The sequence below is a fragment of the Diadema setosum genome, chromosome 19 (assembly GCF_964275005.1).
Source record: "Diadema setosum chromosome 19, eeDiaSeto1, whole genome shotgun sequence".
Classification (NCBI taxonomy): Eukaryota; Metazoa; Echinodermata; class Echinoidea; order Diadematoida; family Diadematidae; genus Diadema; species Diadema setosum.
Window position 1 is genome coordinate 43,841 of NC_092703.1, and position 24,950 is coordinate 68,790.

Consider the following 24,950-nt stretch of genomic DNA (forward strand, 5'->3'; position numbering starts at 1 on the left):
TCAACTCCAATATTCCATGTTCATATTTTTCTATCAAAATATAGAAATTTTGTCGAACCGTTTGGTATGATTATGCAAGAACACTTGTAAAATAAATTGATAATTGTTGATAATGCATCCTTTTGCTGTTTAAAAAGTAAACTATTTCAATATTAATCGATCACTGCATTGTAATTAGAGAAATTTGGATAATCTGCCAAATCTATTTTAAAGTTCGCTCACTCGGCATGCTCACATGGCTTAATTTTTCTGGACATTGGTGATTTGCCAGAAGTTTTTCTTTTCTTATTTGTTTGCTTGTTTCACAATTGCAAAGGCACGACAAGAGATGAAGGCGCGGGCGTCCACCACTCGTTCACGACACGTAATTCCACAAATATTCTTCAAATCTGCAGTTTGGATTTAATAATTCGATAAATACAGTTTGCTCTGGCTAGGTTATTTTATACCTCTTTATATTTTTACCTCTTGACATAATCTCTGTCATTACTTCCTACACTTTTACCTCTGACATTTTTACCTCTGACATTTTTACTTCTGTCATTTTTACCTCTGACAATTTTACCTCTGACATTTTTACCCCTGACATTTTTACCTCTGGCATTTTTACCTCTGACATTTTTACCTCTGACATTTTTACCCCTGACATTTTTACCTCTGACATTTTTACCTGGCACCCATTTGACATGGTGTGTCTCTTTAGAAGTACAGCTTCTTAAGAGTACACTGCAGATCACTGTGCTTTCTGTTGGCCATAAATAAATGGTTTGGTTTGGTATGGATGGCAGCAGTGCTCTAATATCATTTATTCTTTGACAGTCCTACATTACACATATATAGTGAGCCAAAACGGTTTGATGAATCACAGCAATAGCACAGCATGGCATGATTTACATGCAAGTGCAGAATTCAGGTTAAACAGTATGCCCCTCTTCCCCCCCCCCCCCCCCCAAAAAAAAAAAAAAAAAAAAATGGAAAAAGAATAATACAATCTGATTTCTGCAAACTTTCAAAATGATTAAACAATCTGAATGCTGTTTCAGAGAATGAAACTATAACTTCTTACATACATTTTGCAGAAAACCCCATTCAATTTGGCTAAGTGGTCACAGAGAAATGTGGATGGTTGTGAAACATGTCGTGGTTCCCTTCCAAGTTTAGCACGTGGATGCTCTTGGAACTGCATTAATGTGCGAACACAATGGACAAAACTTGGAAGGAATGGATTTCTGTGAAGCGGATGGGGTTTTCCGCAAAGTGTAGATAATAAGTCATAGTTTCATATATTGTACCTTGAAATTGCATTTGGATTGATTCCTTATTTCTAAAGTTACTGTCACAGAAAATGTGGTTGTCATCGTTTTTTGTTTGTTTGTTTGTTTGTTTGTTTTTTGTTTTTTGTTTTTTTTTTTTGGGGGGGGGGGACATGCGGTGTAGATATTTACACTGTAACAAGGGCAGTGGACATAGATATTAAGTATAGGTACTTGTACTAGTGATTATGATCTTGAATCATTTGTGTGTATCCTGTGTCTGCAGGGTTTATGATTACAGGATTGTTTGTTTGTGTAATAGAATCTATACACCTGCTAAAATCCTTGACCAACTTTGATGTCAGAGCTCGATTTATCCGTGCTGTCTCTGAGCTTCAGTTCCTTGGTTTTGTCAAGCCCACCAGGAAGAAGACTGACCATGTGGCAAGACTTACATGGGGTGGTTGCTAGGGGCAACATGCTAGAGTAACTACTGTATGCACCATGTATTTCACAAGTATGATATTTCATGATTTGGTCCTTGTGCAACAATTTTGCAAGTAATAAAAATTCCAATCAAGAAACACACTTATGAAAGAAATATTGTCACCTTTTAGAGAAAAGTTTAATAGTGATTTTCCATCTCAGAAACAATATGCAATGCATATGTGTTTACATGAAGTTATGTATTTGCAAGTTCTTCATATTGCAAATTCTTTTGCAAAATATTGCTAAATCTACAGGTACATTCCTGAATGGTTGTTTTCTCCTGTGTTTTCAGTGATCAGAAGAGTTCCAGAGTTATCGATGGCTAGTAGAGTTTAATCTGACGAATGTATATTATGCAATTAATTACAAATTTGATTTTTTTTTTTTTTTTTTATTCATTGTATTGGATATAATTTCAAAACATGAAGTCACATTGGAAATGTTCAATGTTTTGCCAAAGAGTGTAATACTTATTTTATAACTTATGCATTTCCAGTAGTTTCATAGCAGCAACAACACGGGAAATCTGTTCATGTGCACATCATTAATAATCAGTGTAGTATGTGATGTGCTGATTGTCACTGCTGAATGTATCCTATGTCACTTATGAGACATATGTAGACTGTTGAGTCGTACAGTTTCTACCTCATTGTTGACTTTTATATTAAACTTCAATTTAATCATCCTTGAGACACGTTCCTGGTAATCATGTTATTACAGTTATTGAGTCTGTTGTTCATTTGTCATGGCATTATTGTGAAATGACCTTTTAGTGTTGTAGGTTTTCTTCAATACAATGTAGCCACTGAGTACTTTATAAATAGGGAACCCACAGATGACACTTGGTCAAAAAGAAAAACAAAACAAAACATAAAGCATAAAGCACCGAGTCTGAGAAGGTTAGATATTGATTGGACTGAATGAGTCAGTAATGCCTCCAGATTTCACTGCAAGAGTGCAATTGATGTTTAATCACTGTGATGTCATCTGGAGAATTTCCTCAAGCTTGGCAAGCTCAATATTCCAAGTTTTTGTGAACCAGTATTCAAAAGGGTTTAAACACTTTAACATTCAGCGGCAACAGGTATTCATGTAAACACGGGATACAGCAGGTTGTTTATAGTTCGTCTTGATGTGATGCCATTTTGATGTTTGTTGTTGAAGTTTATTCGGAGGATGGGGTATAGAAATCTAGTTATGCAAGTAAAGTCAAGTCTTATCAGTAATTGGGATTATATGACAGAGAACAGGTGAGATTGATATGCTGTATGATAGCATTCATTGTAAAAAGTTTTCAAGATGAATCAGTTTCCAAGACATTCGGATACACTATTCATGATCGTGCACTCCAATCTGTGTAATGTATCAAACCCATATCAGTGAGAATTTGAACCATAAATGTATATGCACATGGAGGGTTCAAACAAACAGCAATGTGAAGTTAGTACTCCTAGATATGTACATGTATGTACCTGTGACTCATGAAACATTAAATTCTGATGTCTATTTGATTCTTTCATATAGTTTAGTCCTAGGCATCAAACTACATCTCTATGAAATCCATGTCCATAACCCACCCTTAACCAAAACAATCAATTCATGCATTTCTTTCTTTATATCTTTGGTGTTTATCACTGCTTGCTCTTTACTACACTCTGGAATCAGAGTAATCAGCTTTTAAATAGAAAGTGCAGAATGCAGCAGCAGGTCATGTGACAAGCATCAGATCTTTCCACAGGCTTCATAGCCTTCTACATTTAACAAAGTACTGCTGTTTTCTTATTGGGCACTTTTCAAATTACAGTTTGACCTCGATTATCCGGCCATGTCGGGACCAGCGCTCATCCGGATAAGTGAATTGGCCAGATAATGTATATAGCTGCCGTCCAAGCTGCCGTCCCAGTGCACTGGAAGCTAGGCAGGTAGCGTACCCCGCATCGGTGGTGTAATCTATGCTAGCCTGCACAAAATTGTAGTCCCTTTTTTTACTATGATAATTTGGTGTGAATTTATGTTAGTTCTGTCGGGAATATTGTAAGTAAACCATGTGAGTTTTGTAGAAATTTTAATTGAGTGTAAAGTCACTATTTTTTTCTCAATTTTTGGATGAAAAAAAAAAAAAGTCCTTTACTGCGTGAACGCGTCCGGATAATAGATTTCCAGATAAAAGGAGGCTGGATAATCGAGGTCGAACTGTACATGTATTCCCTGTACATGCTTCGTATCATGTTAAGGTTCACTCCCATTGCTCTATCTGTTTTGTGCTTTTCTAAGATTCGTAACCTTTTATAGCCCAAAACCAGTAGAAGCTGGAATGAAAGGCATTTTTCTTTTCAACTGCAGCCTTCATGATTGTACTCCATACCACTATCCACTCAAACATCAATGTCTTTGAGTAGTTTTAGAAACAAGTCTAAAATTCACACAATGTTTCAAGCCTTTTCTTAGCTTAACTGCTTCTGGTCACCAGTGTTCACATTGTAATTGCAAGTGTTAAGAATACATGTAATTGCATTCAAAAAGATGTTTCAGTATTATGTGTTTATTTGTATATTTCTATAAATTTATAGGCACATTAAACAACAGTACTTAATTGTGATAATGGTTATGCTTTGTAGTTCCTGTTACTGGAAGACAAGTAGAATCAGATGCAAAGGATTTTGCATGCAAGCAACCCTTTAAATAAAATTTAGGGATTAATTAATGCCAATAAAGATGTATTCAAAGGCATGAATCTGTGTTATCTTACATTTGTTTCGATGTGCTATTGCTATCCAAAGTACAATGTATGTACTGTACAACAAAGTCAATGCACAATTAAACCATACTGGATTTTCTTTATTTCATGAAGCTGTTGATGTACAAAAGGGACTGCAAACTATGATCACAGTTCAATGATGCTTGGTGAACTAGGAATGATCAGCAAATCAAGCTTAATTTGTGTAATATAACCCTGAATGTAAATCATACACACTTCAGTATGAACTTCATGTTCACATCCTTTCAGATAACTTGTAGTAAACTTCTCCTTGCACTGGTTGTTTGGAATGAAGTCATAGAAGCAACAGAGAAATACAACTTTGAGTGTATCTGACAGTTAAATTTTACAGATGCTTGACTATGATTGTTACTTTTAGGTGACATCTTGAACTTTGACTAGCCACATATTCAATTTCTGCATAATGTATGCCTGAAGTCTGACTTTTTGCTACCAATAAATAAAAGCTCCAAAAGGTATATGTTTTGTGTACATATTCGTTCCAGTGTTCTTAGCAAATAAAGTGACTAAAAAACTTGTGCCATCAAGTTTTTTCTAAAGTACAATGTATTTTATTATTTCACTTCTTATGCAGTGTATTTCTTTGTTTTTTATTGTTTTTTTTACTGCATTTTCTTTAATGGAATTTGTTGATGTAACTTCCAAGCATGAAAATATTACATATATTAAATGATTTCATCAAAAAGGCAAAAGTACTCATGCTTTTACAAAATTTGACTGAAAGCCCAATTTGCATTGAAATTAAATTCATGTTTTTGAGCTATTTATATTTGAAACCGTGCACCCAAGTGTTGCAAATTTGGTCTCAAAAGATGTGGGACATTCAAAAGGAGAAAGTCAAACATTGCGGTGATAGCTTGGATGTCGGGAGGGGCTCCCCAGGCCTAGGACAGAGTTAGACATGTCTGTGAGCAGAATGCTCGGTACATGTGTGTACAATGGAGAGTGCACTGGAATTGTATGGAGTGCTTCATTTAGTGTGACACATGGTTTTTGCTGTGAGATTTTACAGGAAGACTCTCACAGTTAATACAAGACTTGTGCTGTTACAGTGCACTCCCGTTGTAATGAACACGGTTAGAACGAAGTAAAAATTGAGGCCGCAAAAATTATCCATCCTACGTCTATTATTTTTGTATGTTTGGTTATAACAAAATTTTGATTGTTAACAAAAGAAAACTGCAGCTGTTCCCAAGGACTTCGCTACAATGGGAGTCCACTGTACTGTAAAAGTGGAAATTTTTGTGGTGTTGAAATTTTCGCAGCACATTTTACGCAACCAGAAACTAGTGCAAAAGTAAAAGCACACAAATACTTTTGCCTGCTTTATGTTTCAGTAGTTCATGTCTTGATTCCATGAAATTAAAAACATGCAACACTCATCTTACCCAGCCAAGCACAAAAATTAATCATGTGAAAATATCCACTTTTTCAGGTACATTCTTATTGTGTTTTCAAGAAAAAGATAACCGGTAAAATTAAGAATAATTTGCAGATCTGCAATGAACAAACTTGCAACCACTGTCACCAATTTATCTACTCAGAATGTTACAGTATCTTAGCTCTGTCACTTCTGGTTCTACATAGTAAAAAGTTTCCCTCATGTGGGGAATTTGACTCTTCTCCCCCCACCCCCCCCCCAAAAAAAAAAACCCAACAAAACAGAACATTGTGCCCCTGAGGTGCCTCATGAAACCAGGGTATGGCGCCCATGTCTAGAAAAATTCTACAACCATAGTATTAATACCCACCAAGTTTGATGAAATTCTAACCAAGTACTTTTTGAAAAGAAAAAAAAAAAAGAAAGAGTGAATACTGTACATGTATTGGAACTTAATTTGGTCCCCCCCCCCCCCATCTGTCATGAACAAACCTGAAACAGCACTACAGTCATCAGATCTACATGTACTTACTCAATCAAAACATTTGACTTAGCTCTATCACTTTGGGCTCTTGAGAAGATTTGTTTATTATCATTCTTGATTTGAGGGTTTTGCACCCTTTCCTGGGTAACATAGTGCCCATCTGAACAAATTGAGTTCCCATCACCCTAGGGATACTACCTGCCATATTTTGGGAAAACCCATCATGGGGTTTTCCAGAAAATGAAATATGTAAAAAGTTAACGCATGACACACAAGGCATGCTGGACAATAAATAATGACCGGAATAATTCACTTCAGCCTTTGGCTCAGAGGAGCTAACAAGAAACCCGCGGGTCTAGCGCTCACCTGAGTATCGCAAGTTCATCTTTCACGCAGTCACTAATCTAAATTATTCACAGCTCTACTACAATTTGACCAGGCATTCTCAAGTAGTAGATGAAAATGTACAATAAGGGCCCAAATTTTTTAAGATTCCTTAATTTGGGAGGATTGGGGCCCCCTGGGGCCCTCTGGGTGGGGCATGGTGCCCATTTTGATAAATTGAGATCCTGACCCCCTAGGGATGCTACCTGCTAAGTTTGACGAAAATCCATCATGAGGTTTTCAGGAAGAAGATGAAAATGTACAATTCAGGCCCCCATTTGGACCCCTCCCACCCCCCTCCCCTGGGTCCCAAGGGGGGCACCCCTGATTCTGCCATGAACAAACTTGAAACTACAGTCATCAATGTACTAACTCATAGTATTAATTTAGCTCTATTACTTCTGGCTCTAGAGAAGAAGATTTTTACAGATTCCTTAATTTTGGGGGGTTTGGGCCCCCCTGGGGGCCCCCTGGGTGGGGCATGGTGCCCATTTTAACAAATTGAGTTCCTAACCCCCTAGGGATGCTACCTGCCAAGTTTGATGAAAATCGGTCTTGGGGTTTTCAAGAAGAAGATGAAAATGTAAAAAGTTTATGCACGACGCACGACGGACGGAGGGGCACCCCTGGATTTGCTATGAACAAACGTGAAACTACAGTCATTAATGTACTCACTCATAGTATTATCTTAGCTCTATAACTTCTGATTCTAGAGAAGATTTTTAAAGATTCCTTCATTTTGGGGGGTTTGGGCCCCCTGGGGCCCCTGGGTGGGGCATGGTGCCCATTTTAACAAATTGAGATCCTAACCCCCTAGGGATGCTACCTGCCAAGTTTGGTGAAAATTGGTCATGGGGTTCTCAAGAAGAAGATGAAAATGTATAATTTAGGCCCCATTAGGACCCCTCCCACCCCCCTCCCCTGGGTCCCAAGGGGGGCACCCCTGATTCTGCCATGAACAAACTTGAAACTACAGTCATCAATGTACTAACTCATAGTACTAATTTAGCTCTATTACTTCTGGCTCTAGAGAAGAAGATTTTTACAGATTCCTTAATTTTGGGGGGTTTGGGCCCCCCTGGGGGCCCCCTGGGTGGGGCATGGTGCCCATTTTAACAAATTGAGTTCCTAACCCCCTAGGGATGCTACCTGCCAAGTTTGATGAAAATCGGTCTTGGGGTTTTCAAGAAGAAGATGAAAATGTAAAAAGTTTATGCACGACGCACGACGGACGCCGGGCGAAGGGCGATCGCAATAGCTCACTTGAGCCAAAGGCTCAAGTGAGCTAAAAACCTGGCAATCACTCTTGGTGCAGAAGGAGACAAATTCTGTCAGCTATAAAGGCAAAGCAATGAATTCAAACTTTCTCTGAACATTCATTATCATAAACACTATCCTATATGAACAGAAAGTGAGGTACACCAAATAATTATATATTGTCATGGCAGCATAGAGTTTGCACTTTATTGTACAAAGAAATAAAAAAGAATAGAAGCAAGACAAACATGAAACTAGACAGTACAGAAATAATTGTCTTCATTGAAACATCTCACCTTCTTTTATCTCAGTCTTCATAACCAAGTATTGAGGTGTTTCTGTTTTGCTTTTTTCTATTTTAGTAGAAACATTTAATATTGAAGCCATTTTTGGACAGACTTCATTCTTGTTCCTAGTAAACACAATATGTGACCCTGCACCACAAAACACACAAAAAGTCGCCAGACATAGATTTTTAGTTAAGGGTAGATTCTGAAAGAGCAGACTCTAAGCTTTAAAATGATGTATAACTCAATTCAAACGGATTCTCCTAACCTATATAAATATTGGAAAGAAAGCACACACTCAGGAAAAGTGTGAATTGAGAAAAGAGGCTCTGAAGTACAGTGTGTATTTAAGCGCTTAATCTTTACCAAGCCGTGCTACCTGTGCGATGAATGCAACAAAAAACAGAGGGTAAACCACCAGAGTAACAACAATGAAGGGATTATCGAATTGAAGTGAAATTGAGCATGCCTTATTAGTACAATATTGTCCATAATTAATGCCAACTTTCAAAGCAGTAGCGTTATCCTTTCAAAATTTATTAGAGTTGAAAGTGAAGAGTGTGTACAAGGTTTCTCAGAAATGAAAATTGGACTCTAAAGACACATCTAATCACAGTATTCTACCAAAAAAGTTTGAGATAAACTGCTAAAAAACACACTTTCCTGCCCGTTTTATGATCCCAAATTTTAGCATAATGTAGAAGAAGTCTTGCTCTTTCAAAAAATATGAAAAAGTCAAGATCAGCTAGGTTGACCCATTTCACCTATTTTCAGTCCTCACGCAAAATCAGAGTGTGCGACTTTTTGTTCGTTTTGTGATGCAAGGTCACATATATCACTGTATAACATGTTTGAGTGTACTAAATCTGTTTCAAGGAGGTGATTTTCAAGAGGAAATTGTTTACTACAATGTAGTAAATCTTACATCATACATACCGGTACGTAGCTTACATGGATTATCTCTGGACTTAATACACTAACTGAAGCTTGATACAGGCATGACAACTTGTCAACTTGTGCTCTGTATGAACCAATATGTGACGTGCATAAAACAGAATTGGTGTTACTGATTTGCTGTACAATGCATATTAAATGCTCAATTGACTTACTTCCTAGATGGTTTAATACATGTATGTTGGAGACGAATTGGTTAGTAAAGATTAGCCATACCTTTGAACATTAATGGAGTGACTTCCATAATATGAGAGTATACAGTAATATCACAGGGCATACAGTACAGCTTTACAAATCTCTCCTTTGAAACACCAAAGCAATGTACATCGTATCATCCAATATCAAAGCTGCATCAGACCTTGAAGTAAAATCCACACCAAGGTGCTTGCATTAATTGCCTTTTTTCCCCTATTACTTTAACAGATGTAATATATCCTATTCTGAGAACTATGTGATTTCTCTCACACAAGAATTATTGAATGTACCTGATTATAAACCAATTACACTTCATCAAGTACGTATCTATAAATTTCGGTGATTGAAAGTCTCAATTTTCTGCAAAGGTAGCTACTCTGAGTCTGAATATCAAGCATCAATCACAAATTTCTTTTTCACAAATAAAAGTAAAAAGAAATAGCTATACAGAGTTCAACCACTGTTGAATGTTATTTTTACGGGACTATTTCAAGCAAAATCTTCCACTAATAAAATCATGCTGGTTTTATACTTCAAGACAGAAAGTAGGTAGCCCTTCTTTTTTTTTTTTTTTTCTTCTTTTTTTTTACCACACTCTTCCACACTCGGTTCCTTTTGATTTTATTTCCATGATGGTTTTCTGCCACGAGTGGCATCAACTGTTTGTCAAAAGTGACAAGTGTGCATGCAAAATGTCATACATGTAACTCATTTGTTGTTATGACCTTCATAGCCAAGCCAGGTCTGATGGTGAATCTCACCTCCCTGGCCAAGCTAAAATCAATCATGTTGTAAATGGCCTATTAGTAGTTTGAATGTCTTGTTTTATCATTAACATTTCTATTCAATACAAGGAAGATGAGCAAGATCATCTCAGCAAGATGAGAAGATGGCTCAAACTATTCCTAAAGAAAATAAATTCCTACACATAATAACAGTGTGATATATGCTGGCAAGTCTGACATTGAACTTGCACTGTCTGCTTCTTGACTTGGGTTACATATAAAACACAATACATTCATTAAATGAATCTAAGTTGTGTTTAAATTTCATCAATATTTCTCCCACCTTAGACTTCAGAAGTTCAAGTCCCCGACTTTCAAATTCTTTGTATTTTATATCATAAACAATAGAAGACTACTAACAATAATATAGGAATAGCTACACATCTCGCATAAGAATGACAAAATATGCTGAGCACGGACACAGGCTTTTCATGAAATCTAAAGATGTTGATTGTTGGAGACATACAGTAAATTGACCATTTTAACACAGTCTCATCAATGGCTGTGACAAAATACAGGTGTATCTGTCATCTACCAGGAAAATTATGTGTCAGGGAATGGGGTTAAGATCATGGAAGAATCCAAACAGAATTCACATGTGCTGTGTATACTAATTGATATGACTTGGATCAAAACATGTGACATTCTCTGCATTTCTTCCTGGTTAGCTCTTCTCATGTGCAAGTGATGTGTGTTCTCTTACAGCTGTTTAAACAAACCACACATAAATGATAGAACATTACAGGGCAATCCCCATCCTTCTGACCACTGAAAATAATGACACCCTGATATTGGTTTTAGAGACTGATGCTTTACATATGTGACCCGCTACAACAAAATGATCCTAAAGTCGGGCGAGGTCGATTATTTGAAAATTGCATGATACAATTCCCTAATCTTTCTACTTTAAATTGATATGTAACACGTCTTATAAAAATAATCGGCTGCGGAGATATCGATGTTTAAAAGAGAGCATGTCAAGACGTCTGGGAAATCACTGTTTCGAGAAAAGCGCCCTAAAAGTTCTCCTTGCGACGCAATCACAATCAAGAGACACGCAAGTCAGTATTCACCTCCGGACAATAGAAGTTAAGCCCTAGCAACTCCCGAAATGCTCATTCAAACACAGCGTCGGCGGTCTCCTCACCGACCAATCAGTGACCAGGATGTCAGGAGAAGCGGCTAGGCATAGCGCAACCCGCCCTCACGCACCAGTCGACTGGGCAGTGTGCGAGCTTCACGCTTCAGTTAGCGGCAAGCAGCAAACTGACCAATGAGATCACTCTGGTTGTTGTTAGGGGCGGAGCCTATGTGTGGCGCTCAATCCAAATGTTCGAACCAGTTTCTGCTTCGTTGAAACGCCAAAAAAACATGGCCCAGAAAAACGCTATTTTTTGGTCTTTCCTTTCATCATTTTGCTTCAAAATTTCGACAGATGATAGAAGACATGTCAGACTCTAATAATATGTCAAATTCAGGAAATCGTAAGTTTTGACCAATTTTGATGCTCTAACTTCAAACTCGATTTTCACGGCTTCGACCGTGCGCGACTTTAGGACCATTTTGTTGTAGCGGATCACATATCATTTGTCAATAAGAGTTTAGGGATACCTCAGTCTTTAGGGAAAAGATGTCCTCAATTTTTCACAGTTTCCTCTTTATTGCAAGTTCTCCAACAAGGCATCATGTAAAATACGCTGTATCAAAACATATGTGGATGATCTCCTTGACAAGACATTGTCACAAATTGCCAGGTTTTTGGTAGTTCTTTTTTTTTTAAACATATTTGTCGGCAGATTTTGTCCCAAAGTGTTGTTAATTCCATTCATATTTCTTTCAGCTATTTGTGATTAAATGACCTACTGTAGGCCCTACATCCAATAGGACAAAATATTGCATTCACGTAATCTTGGAAAGTGCACACTACATGTACTTGTACAAGTGCTCCTTTAATATGATGACAATGTTTCTGGCAATGTTCCTCTAGAGTGTGCTCATGGTCTGCACAGCTAGTGGTGTGAGAGTGGGATCCACACACAGATAAACAGGGGGAAGCAGATGGCAGCTTAGACCAGGCAAGGTGTGAATCATAATTACATATTCTCACAAGAATAATGCAGACAACATTATTCAGTCAGGTTCATGCCATTAGTTCTGAACCGCTTGGCACTCATAATATCTGCATAAACAATTACAAGAAATGGATAGAACTTCTGCAGGGATGATGACAACATGTATAAATCGGGATACAGTTTTTGTCAAAATACATACATCTCCACTATGTCATGACTCTTCAATGCAATATTCTTACTTTACAGTTCAAAAGTATCCTTTTCAGTCTAACATTCATGAGGTTCAAAGTAGCATTGGAAACTCAAGTCTGATAGGCTGAATAACCTTACTTTGATTCACTTACAATAATATGCTTCAAAATATTTCAAAGAAAAAGCTTGTTTTGGAAATAGATTCCTAACATGAATCTTGTTGATGGAAGGAATTTAAAACATCTTGCCCGGACCTCATCCATGTCAGTTAAACTTGGCATTGGAGAAATCCATCTCTGGATGTTGCTTCATGAACCTGTCGAAGAAAGAATCAAGAAGGAGAATAAAAAATGATCACTCTAGACTAACCCTGATAATATAGCAGAGGTTACAAAAGTCAATGATTTGTTGTCATCATCCTCTTTTAAATAGTACACACAGATATCATTAAAGTCCCTTGAGAACACTAAAGGCAACAAATTACAATATTAAATGGGTTACTCAAATACAGGTTAGTGATTGGCTAGACACAGTCACGTGATGGAGGCACATTCATATGTATATGAGGCATATTGGTTATGTTCGCCCATGGGCAGAACATTTTTGTAATGTTCTCCCATGGGAAAACATTTTCACGTAACGAATGACAAACGATACCACACGATTGAACGATCATATTTTTCACGCAATCGATAGGATGAATTTGCCTATTCCATACAATGTGAAAAAGCAGTTGACCGATCATTGTAATGCGTACGAAAGTGTGATAATTTGACTAACCCATATAATATAACAGATGATGACTTTTGTTGTCGGGAACATGTACCAAACGTTCCACCCTCAGGGTTTGAAATGCTATTTTGGGAGACTATAAGTCCCTTGACTTCGTCTCAGGACTTATAACCTCCCTCAATAGCATTTCACACCCTTCGGGTAAAACATTCGGTATCTTCCCTCCCACGCCAGTCATCATTTATATAATGTAAACCCATTATGGAGTAATGAGCTTTGAAAAGAAAATGAAGAAGATAGCGATCTACATCTATTATTATTTTTTTTCTAATTGCTGCAAATACAGGTGTTGGCCTTTTAACATCGTTACATACCTCAATACACACATTATTATCGTACTTCTCACAACCAACATCTCACTATATTGTGTACAAAACACCATAGATGATCGCCATATGACATGTATTGACTGATGTTCATTGTTCTTTAAGTGCATCTATTCCCCTAGAATCTTGGAAGAATTCGGTATGTTTGTGAATTGGGACTTGTAAAACAAAAGCATAAAATTGCATATGTGTGGTAAACAACCGCTGCAAGACAGTAGAAAGAAGTGTTGTCAAGAAGTAAAAGTAGTGATTTGCAGCATAGAAAACAATACACACATACAGCGTACTGGTTTGTAGAGAGACTCTTACTTTTGTAAAATCTCTTGCTTCTTTTGGTCTTCTGATGTTGGTAAGCCCATTGCTTTTTGTCTCTGATCATACATCATCTTCTCCACCATACTCCTTGTTTCTCCTTCCAGGTCTGACAGCTGTACACAGAAAAATAAAGATTTCTAGGTAATCTTCTTTAATCAACAGACAAGAATATTCAGCCTAGTCCAAGCATAACATAACAGTATAACTTCTTTGACAGCATGACAACTACAACTTGCTACATGTATCATAGTTTGTTTTTTTCCCCCTCTGGTAGTATGTACCCCTGCTTATTTACGTACCTTGTACGTCAACATACATGTATCTCAACTTACAGGAGGATGAGTGTATACAAACTGTATGTACACATGATATTACACACACACACACACACACACACACACACATTTAAAATGTAGGTGTAAGCATGATACTGATACTTGTTGAGTTTAGTGATGCTAAAGGCTAACAAGAAATGTCAAAAACATATCATGAAAGACTTTATCTCTAAATGGAGTTCACATCCTACTATGTTTCTGATTTGGGTTTAAAAGCTGCATATCTGTCTATCTAAACTTCCTCATTATTTAGTTGTTTTTAATACACACTACTTGCACCAAAGCTATACAGTCATTTCTGTTTTACACAACCTTTGCAGCAAGGCTTTGTAATGTTTATCATGAGTATATCTTGGTGGGAAGGTTATTTTCATGAACATCATTTGACTGGTTGCTACCTTTGAGTTCTCTGGGTTGACTTTCTTGGTGTTAATTGAGGGATCAGAAGAGACAAGTTTGTCCCACCATTCCATCTTGTTGATCTGCAATAAAGGAAACAAATCAACAACATAAATCAAAATTCAAGCATATGAGTAAACTGAAGAACATTTAGACACATAGACAAGAGAATCCTTCCAAATACTTACATCCTTAAAGGAACTGTACAGTACTGGTTGAGGTGGGGATTCAGGTTTATAACATTATTAAGTGAGATAAGGAGAAACCTCTTATGAAATATGAAAGAGCATGTAATTTTAAGAAGGATTCAACGTTTATTTGATGAAAATTGGTTTTCAAATGGCTGAGATATCCAAAAAAAGTGATAATAATAAAAAGCGACAGGCCACATCTTTTACTAGGATCTCTTTGTTTCACCTTGTTTTTGGACATCTCAGCCATTTCAAAACCGATTTTCATCAAATAAACTTTTGATACCCCTTAGAATTGCATGCTCTTTGACATCTCATAGAGTGGTTTCTGAATATCTCGCAAAACATTACAAGCTAAATCCTCACCTCAACCAGAACCGTACACACCCTTTAAACACATCATTTTATCACATCTCTCTAGATTCAAACATAAAGATGACTACTGTAAAGTGAAAAAAATTTTCATGGCATACAATTTCCACAAATTGGAGCCAATGATCTTTTTCGCAGCTTGAAATTTTTGCAAATTGCCACCAGCATTCAGTGCATATAGTGCAGGAAAGAACTTTGCATTCATTTTAATTTTGCAAATCTTGGCTCTTGCAAAATTCGCCAAATTAAAATGCTTGCAAACACTTCTGGTTTTACAGTAGCTGGTCATGATGATGTAGTAATGTCAACGCCCTCTGGCAGATCAGTGTTATTAAAGGAGTGGCTACTGTACACTATGTGAATAAACCTTGTTATTGTTGTACAGACCTTTTCCTTAGTCCTTCATGTATATTGTATGTTGGATATAAGAGATTTGGTGACATATCATCAACATTTGTATATTTTTAAGGCTTGTAACCTTGGGGCAACTATTCAAGATAATGTTAGTATGAAAACTCACATTAAGATGTGTAAATGAGAAACCTTGGATCTACACAGGATTGGAAAAAATATGAAACTTTCAGGATAGATTGACTACAGAGAAACTGGTGTGTGCATTTTTTTTTTTTTTGTAACTTGGATTATATTAATGGAGTGATCATTCCTAGGAGTTCCCAGGTCTCAACTTAAGGCTAATCAGGCTGGGCATTTTTAGATATGCTACAACCAGAGGGGGGCTGCTTCCACCTCCCCCTCCCAGGATCTCTGTCATCAGTTGTGTGATTGCAGCAAAAAAGTGTTAATTCTTGTGTATTTTATTGTTTTTCAGAAGATTAATGCTTCTATTATTATGTAAAGATTATCAATAGAATGCCTCTCATACTAGTGTGCTCAACAAACACTGCATTCTGACATCATTGCAGTGATCCTGAGGACTAAGATTTACTCACCTTCTCAAGGTAGAGAATAACAACCTTCTTGTCCTGGATGACCCAACTACATTCTTCAACCTTGAGTTCATTATATGTCTCACCATCCAAGAGGGGGTCATGACCTTTTAAGCCCGCTCTGAGGTGACGCTTATCAATGGCCACGACAAGATCTCGACTTTTGACAGGCATTGGCATTGGAATGTGCACCTGAGGAAAATGACAGAAAAAAAAGGGTAAAAAGATAAATGTGATAATGTTCATCTGTAAGCCATGCAATCTCTAGTACCACACCTTCCTGTGTCATCATTAAACCTAGCCATGATTATCAATTACTAAACAATGTTTGAATGTCTAGCACAAAAGTAAACATTCCATAAATGCTCTATTACAAAATGACTGCAATTTAGATTACAGGGCACTCCCATTACAACGAACACGGTTATAACAAAATTCTGGTTACAACAAAGTAAAAATTCAGGCTGCAAATGATCCACTCTATGTATTTTTACTGTTTATTTGTTTGGTTATAACAAAATGTGATATAACAAAAGGAAATTGCAGGTCCCGAAGACTTCGCTATAACAGGAGTTCACTGTAGGTGCCTATATAATTCTTTTAATCCAAATTCACAGATTATAAAGTAACATAATGTCATTTTTTAGCAACAATGTACACTGTAGTCTCATTGGTGTCCTCGAGGCAGCCTCGAGGTAGTAAAAGAAATACAAGGTTTTTGAGGCACTGGTTGAGTTTAACTGTACTTTTTAAAATGTATTAGAGTGTGACCAATAAAGGATATAACTCTAAAGATGAGTGTTACCAGCACAGCACCTTACTCTAGGAAGGAAAGGGGCTACAACAAACCTCCAGTTCTCCAAGAGTTTGTGTCCATCGGTAGTTCGGTAGATCTGCCCCATTTCCAGAGTTCGGTTTTAGCTTGGCTTTATCCTCCTCACTTTCCTCTTCATCATCATCAGACTGAAATCCAGTGGGGTGGGGGGAGAGGCGAGAGCAGAAATTCAGTGCACTACGACATAACTTGAAAATGGTTTGTCTGACTCAAACAGAGAACAATGATCTTAGCTGTCCAAAGTCTAAGGATTTTCTCATGTTCTATGACATCTTTTTACATGGCTACATACCAGAAAATAAGATGAGATTATTTCTCTTCTTGATTTTAATTTTCTATGGTGATGTTGAATGTTTTAACAAAATTGCGGGAAAATTGTAAGAATACACACAATTAACATAGTGTTGGACCTTGCTACCTGAAGATATTGTAAGATTCACATGTCCTGTTTCTGTGCTGGTTTTCAAACCTTAACGTAAGCCTAACTGTCTTTCACTATCAGATGACCACTTCTTTAGGCAGTTTTCACAAATGTAGTGTGACACGTTTTCTCTTCACTGTCGTTGTCCTGATCAATATGACATGACTTTGAATTTGGAGTTAATGCCAGCCATACCAGTAATGGAATTTGAAAGAAAAACATGCTAGTGATCTTTTGCTTTGTAAAGGTTTTTTCATGTTGTCACTGCTTAATCATCTTATTGCATTTTCACAAATGCTTTGGGGATCATATGATATGCAGGTCGTTTAGTTGTGACAAGGTACAATGTGCATGCATATTGTTTGTTAAAGATAATAAAAAGTTTTGGTACCTCAAAAGTTTCCCTGAATTTCCGTGTTTCAGGTTAAAGTACCTTTCAAATAACTAACACTGTGAGACTTACTCGCCCCAAAGTGCTCTCACTTCTTAGTAATCATGCAAATAACTGTGACCAGCAGCCCCATACGCATGGCGACCAGCAGCCCCATACGCATAGCGTAATGGGGCTTCGCATTGTAGCATTCAGGATCATGACAGATTTAGTATCGCGGGTAAATATCAACTTAAAATCAAAAAAATTCTTCAATTTGAAGACTTACCAATTAAGCTGAGGTCTTGAAAACAGGCTTTGGGCAACGTTTGGTTCTGCCAATAGTCCCTTTCTGTTTGAATTGATGACTGAATGTGACTCTGTCGAGAGGACCTTGGGAGAGCTACATACACTGATTACTACGGCCAGCGCATACGCACACATCACATGCGAACAAATTTCAAATCCACGAACGGATAAGATGTTTGTGTGCGCATGCGCTGGCCGTCAATTCAGTGTAGCTCTCCCAAGGTCCTCTCGACCGAGTCACATTCAGTCATCAATTTGAACAGAAAGGGACTATTAGCAGAACCAAACGTTGCTCGAAGCCTGTTTTCAAGACTTCAACTTAATTGGTAAGTCTTCAAATTGAAGAATTTTTTGGATTTTAAGTTGATATTTACCTGCGATACTAAATCTGTCATGATCCTGTAAGCTACAATGCGAAGCCCCATTTAGCTATGCGTATGGGGCTGCTGGTCGCAGTTAGCTACTCAGTATGCGTATGGGGCTGCACGCTGCTGGTCGCAGTTATCATGCAATATTGGTTTCGTACAATACGTGTGCTACCTCGCCGCCGTACGGCTCTGGTACGAAACCATCATTGCATGATTACTAAGACATGAGAGCACTTTGGGGCGAGTAAGTCTCACAGTGTTAGTTATATGAAAGGTACTTTAACCTGAAACACAAACTAAGACGAGGAAATTTAGGGAAACTTTTGAGGTAACACCAAAACTTTATATTATCTTTAAAGATAAATCAAATGATACCCAGCATCTGGCTGTTCCCCATGAATGAAAATTGTTTATATAAATTTGTTACAAATGAAACATGTTTACTTCTGAAATCGTATGATATCCCATCTGTTTGTAGGTGACTAGTAATGAAGTGTTCATATTAATGTATATATGTTCCTCCAACATTGTGTACCCTTTAATGGTCAAAGTTGAGACATACAGTGTAGCAACATTTCTTCTCTTGGGAAGAGTGCAAGTGTACACAAAGCTGGTAGGTCACAACTCTAGCATATCAACATCTAGAAGACTTCAAACCCACCCTTCTGAGAAAATGGAAATAAGTGTCTTACCCCATCTTTGTTGGACTTTTCTGAGTTCTTCTTATCCTCCTCTGCTGGGGCAGATTCTGCCTGCTGTTTTTTCTGTAATAAGTACAAAGTGACAACCACAAAAGTTTGATGTCAACAGTAGCATTCACTTTCTCATTCAATGTTCATATTGGGAAAAACTAAGGCTAGTATGAGTTTTCATGTAGGTCTCAATCACTCTCTGTGTGCTTAAGTCTTCCTTATATCGTGACGATACATTTGGGATGGAGCATAAACATTAAAGAATAGATAAAAACCTTATAGCCTGTTGACATGGCTTTAGGGCTTTTGTATGTATGGTAGTGAGAGTCCTAAACACCAGCATTAACATCCATATGTGAAAATCTTTTATTCAACAATCAGCTCTAAGATAAATCACTGTGATATATAAAGGCAAAGAACTCTGCACACACTAACCTCAGTGACGTCTCAATGTCTCAAAAAAAAAAAAAAAATCAATATGGTGAGAAGTGCCTAAAGGATCCCTTACTACTTACACACTGTACAAACTTCCAATATTGAGGACATGTTATGCTGTCCTGGCATCACAGAGATCAAACTATGAAATACCCGATACTGGAGAACAAATCTTTACATCTACAGGTTGAGATTTCAGAGTGTCAGAATTCACTTGATGACATAAATCATTCCTAAAACTCTCATAGATCATATCAACTCATATCAAAAGTGGAGAATTCAGCAATGTGTTGATGTGAAACCATTGCAAAGTTTCACATTAATGTGTTTGTAAAGTTCTTGTTTCCTCTTGACTCTCACTTGGTCCAGCTCAGCCTGTAGTCGCTCTGCTTCCTCATCAGTCAATTCCTGGATCTTTGGCTCCTCTTTTATCTTTGCCTCTGCTGCCAGCTTGGCTGCCTTCTCCTTGGCCTGACGCTCTTCCCTGGCCTTCATTGCAGCAGCAGCTTCTTCCTCCTTCTTCTTCTTGGCCTCAGTAGCAAGCCTCTGGTGGGTCTTGAAGCAGTCAATCACTACCTGAGAGGGTAAACATTTATATTAATGCAAACAGCTATTAACACAATTTTACATCATGAAACACATACACTTTGTTGAAGGTACAACTTTGATGAAGTGAAGAAACCAGAGATGATAGGGAGGATTGGGAGAAGAAAATAAAAAGATGAGATGGAATGAAGAAAACAGAGGCATTGGCGAAAGAGTAAGATGGAAAGAAAGATGAGATAAATTAAATACAACAAAAATCAAACCCCATATTGTGACCTATAATTCTGCAAGTTTTGTCTTGGTGAGTATATTGCATATACTTCAAGCATGTTAGGAGCCGTTTCGGCACCCTAAATTATCTACTGTATATATTTTGTGCTTTAAACATTTACAATTGTCATTCATGCAGAAATGACCATGGGCATATGACTGCACACAAAATTAGATTTCACTGATAACATATCACCTAGATTTTTCAAAAACTATTTGGATTTATCAGCCAACACATCCAATAATTTGTCCTCAGTGAAATTAGGATTGCCTTAATATTGGAAATATTTCTGATCATTGGACTGTAATCTCACTTTTCAATCCATAAATAAAAATGGACAATTTCCTCTCAGATATTTGCAGATATGTCACAAAATGACTTGTGCAAACATTCTAACCCGCTTTTGAATTTCATAAACACAAAGTTCCAGCATTCCAATCAACTACTTTTTTTTGTCTGTTTGTTTTAAACAGATCATTTCCCTCCCTCGAGGACGATGGTTCTTTGGTAATTTGCCCAACATCTAGTTCTCACCTTTTCAGCTTGCCCCTGTTGTGCACCAACAAAGAAGTCTGTCTTCCGTCTCAGGAAACCAAAGAATGTGTTGATCAACTGCAATATACGTGTAATAGGCAAGTGATATTTTTCTCTTGTGAAAGGATGTCACTTCAAACTTTAGCTTTGCATAGTACTACAATTTCTTGATAACTTGTAATTTTGTCACCTCTCCATCACTCACCACCATTGTTTATAGACACAGAGCTATTTTTTTTCTTTGTTTTCCTTCTTCTTCTTCTTCTTCTTCTTCTTTTTTCTTCTTCCTCTTCCTTTTCTTTTCTTCTTCTTCACATACAAGTAAGGTTGATACCATTTGCTGACAACTGCTACTGTAGTCACCTGAGGAAAACCACAAAGGGTCAGCATTATTCCCCATTTTTCTTCTGCAGGTAAAAAGGTGGACCACTTCACCTGAAGAACCTGCCCTTTGAAATGAATGAATGTAGTGGGATCTTTTACATGCATGAGTTGTGGCTAACTCACATCTACACTGTCCCATCTGAGGGACAGTGTTAAGAATGCCTCTTACAAGGCTGGAGGGGACAGTATGATTACTAACAAGATTGCTCAGCTAGACTTGGAAGTCATGAACCTTGATCATTTCACTTGGATTGGATTGGATTGGATTGGGAGGCAGTCACATTACTGACCAAGTCAAATCACTGCCCTTAACTTTTGCGGGTCTCAGCATTCCCAAGAGCATAGTATTGGTGGAGATGAGGATTGGGATTTTTTGTGAGATACCAACGTTTTTGCAAGATACCAAGAAGCCACGAATGAAATAGTACAAAGCCTACCATTCTAAGAGGAATTTAAAGTTTATTTGATGAAAATCGGTTTTTAGAATGGCTGAGACATCTAAAAACAAAGGAAAACAAAGCAATCCTAATGAAAGGTGGGTCCCACTTTTTATGAGGATCGATCTGTTTTGGATATCTCAGCCATTTCAAAACCAATTTTCATTAAATAAATGTTGAATTCCTCTGGGAATTACATGCTCTTGCATATTTCATTAGAGGTCACTCATTATCTCACCACAAAATGTTAAAAGAATGTTTTTAAAAAAAGGTCTTAACAAAAACTATACAATCCCTGTAAGTTGATGACAGCAAGACATATGCTTTTGGACACAGTGAACTTGGAGTCAATCTGCACCGGGCTGGATGTCACTCACTAGTACTCCTCCACTTGGTAGTTTAGTAAGATCAATTCCTGAAAGAGTGCCATTGTCTCTTCTACACACAGCCGTCAAGCCATTAGCATCTTGGTGGAGACACTATTGCACTATTGAAGGCACACCCACAACTGGCATGAACTGAACTTTCTCCTTTTGCAATGTTCTGTGACCCTGCTCCAACAATGACATGAAGAGGTAGGAAAACATTGTATGACCTTGCTGGTGCAGGGGCTCACCGGTGTGGATTGACACCAAGCATAGTCACTGTCCTCTGGAAGTGTTTACTGTCTTCCATGCATGCTCTATGGAGTGGAGTTTGCCATCTGAGCAAACAAATGTTTGCTGACCTTGACAGAACGCAGTGCGGCCTGTTCTAAGCTATCCTCTTGCTCCCCCCACCCCCCACCCCCCACCCCCCGAACAGCAAATGAGGCAGTCTCCATACTTGCCACACCCTCCCCCGCTCGATCGTTGCGCTCCCTCACCAAGGATCTCACACCGTCACATTACATGTATGCAGTATGTACCTGGTATGGTATCCTGTGTGTTGCGAAATTTATTAATTTAATCATACATGTAGTCCATCGCACTGATTTTTTTTTTTTCACTAGTTATAGATCTATGTTTAATTCCCTAGAAATTTGCTTTTAAATGCTCTAGATTTCTAGATCTACCTAGGTCTAGAAAAACATGATAAACACGACTTTCATTTTGTAGGCCTAACGGTAGACCCTCCTTAACTGCGACCAGCAGCCCCATACTGGTACGCATAGCGTAATGGGGCTGCGGACTGTAGCATTCAGGATCATGACAGGGTAGTATCGCGGACAAATATCAACTTAAAATAGCATTCGTCGTTCAGCACTAGATGGCGCTCTCGCGCATGTACATCGTTTTCTACACACGCAGTGCTCAGTTTCTGAGCCCATTCGCGACGATCGCTAGCTGTAGCAGTTATGACGGGTGCATTGATATCATTCTTTTCAAAAGTAATACGGACGTACTGCAAACAACATGTTCGAATCACAAACCTGAACTACTTTTGCCATCCTGTATGTGGGTTTGCGTCTGCTACATACCGCTAGTAACCCGAGGAGGACGATCTGTTTGGCATGCCAAGTCGAAATTTCGCACTTATTTGTCGTGACCTTGGGTGTATTTTTGTACTTAATCGACATTGCGCAAAATATGGCAGTATCGAAACTTCATTTTTTTCAAAATTGAAGTGTTTTCTGATTTTTTGAAAGGAAAATTTATCGATCTCACGTAGGCACAGTATGTTACAATGGTACACGAAATGGACCTTGCAATGCCTGTTTCAGTGAAATTGGCTGGCCCGATCGGAGCCCGTGAAGAGCTTTGCGGTTGCTGCCGCAGGAGTCGCTATGGGTGTTGTGTGATTTACGCCTGCCCGCGGACGCCGCGCGCTGGCTCAGCTCTCTACTTACGATGATCGGCAAATCAAAGCTGCTAGCGGCCACTAGGGCACTCGCTACTATAATGGGAAAATCATAAATGTGAAAAGTTATTAAAATGCAAGATTTTTACAAGAAAACGAAAAAATCGGCTGATTTCAACACTTTTCATGTGTATATTACGTATCAATCTACGGATAATTGATCTCATTTCATGGCTTGGTGTACATATGATTTCTATATGAAAAACGCTACTTAAAATCGAAAAATTTCTTCAATTTGAAGACTTACCAGTGAAGTTGAAGTATTGACAACACTAGGTTTCGTGCAATGTTTGGCTCTGCCAATAGTCCCTTTCTGTTTGAATTGATGACTCAATTAGTATTACCATCACAAAAAAACTATCAAAACAGTCCGCGCATCCGCAGCCCCATTACGCTATGCGTATGGGGCTGCTGGTCGCAGTTAGGGCTTAACGTTAGGCCCTTGACTCTCCTGTTAACATGGTTAATACCACCAGGCAAAAAGTCCCTAGGCCCTACCGTGGTCACTGGTGGTGGGAGGGGGGCACCCTCCCCCCACTTCACTTGGTCGCTTCGCTCCCTCGCCGAGGATCTCACACCATCACATAAAAATTTGCCCCCATCCAGATTTTGCCCCTGCCACCCCCCCCCCCCCCAACCCACAAAAAAACAAACAAAAACAAACACAGAAGTGTTGTGTTCCCGCGCCGCGCGCTCGGATCGCGCTCGTCACCTCACCACACCAGGCCGGGCTCACTCTTCTCGGATCATGCTGCAACTTTTAGATAACTCTGCAACTTGGGCAGTTCTCCTGACCGGAGGAATTCAAGCAAAGAAGAAGAAGACAGATATAGGGTCTAAAGTAAGAATGCATGGACAACTCTCAGCCTCGGATCGGGTTCGTGCTCGTGGACCGTATGGACGGTATGCTTTTATGCGTATCAAGGCAAACCCGGGCCGTGGCCAATGCAATGCCATGGGCATGTTGCCATGGCCGTAGCCTCCCGCTCCGGCTGCACGATAAAATTACGTGACATAATAACAAATGAGTGGGACTATGAAGATACGCTCTTCGCGAAAGCATGTTTGGGTATTCATACGAACGTTAGATCGTTGTTCCTTTGGTATGTACATTTCAAATTAATTCCATGCTCATAATAGTTATACCTGTTGGATTCCCTGTTCATGTTGCTGGGCCATTGCCATCAGCATTCCGTCAAATCTCTCCTCATCTTCGGCCATTTTGAGTTTGTGCACGGTGCGATTAGTGGCAACTGTTGACGTACGTACCGTGGTGTGACCGTGTGGTGTGCGTGGTCAGTGGCGATGGCGCGCGCGGCC

The 24,950-nt window shown here is 38.4% G+C and overlaps 2 protein-coding genes across 2 annotated transcripts in view; one reads left to right on the top strand and one right to left on the bottom strand.

The window, feature by feature from the left end:
* The window catches only part of LOC140242863 (origin recognition complex subunit 3-like), a gene marked incomplete at its 5' end in the record, with an annotated part of 42,379 nt that extends 40,276 nt beyond the window's left edge, over nt 1-2,103 (top strand). The window contains one exon of the mRNA XM_072322608.1: nt 1,619-2,103. Within this exon, the coding sequence (XP_072178709.1) occupies nt 1,619-1,724 (106 nt within the window). The remainder of the gene's footprint in view (nt 1-1,618) is intronic.
* A 9,653-nt stretch (nt 2,104-11,756) lies between these two features.
* LOC140243128 (nuclear migration protein nudC-like) lies at nt 11,757-24,889 on the bottom strand. Its single transcript, XM_072322856.1, has 9 exons — nt 24,777-24,889; nt 20,971-21,048; nt 19,980-20,195; nt 19,185-19,256; nt 17,039-17,152; nt 16,193-16,381; nt 14,679-14,762; nt 13,940-14,058; nt 11,757-12,828 (listed from the first exon to the last, which is right to left on the bottom strand). The coding sequence occupies exons 1-9, from the start codon at nt 24,849-24,851 to the stop codon at nt 12,777-12,779; spliced, it is 999 nt and encodes a 332-aa protein (XP_072178957.1). The 5' UTR covers nt 24,852-24,889; the 3' UTR covers nt 11,757-12,776.
* Nucleotides 24,890-24,950: the final 61 nt, after the last annotated feature.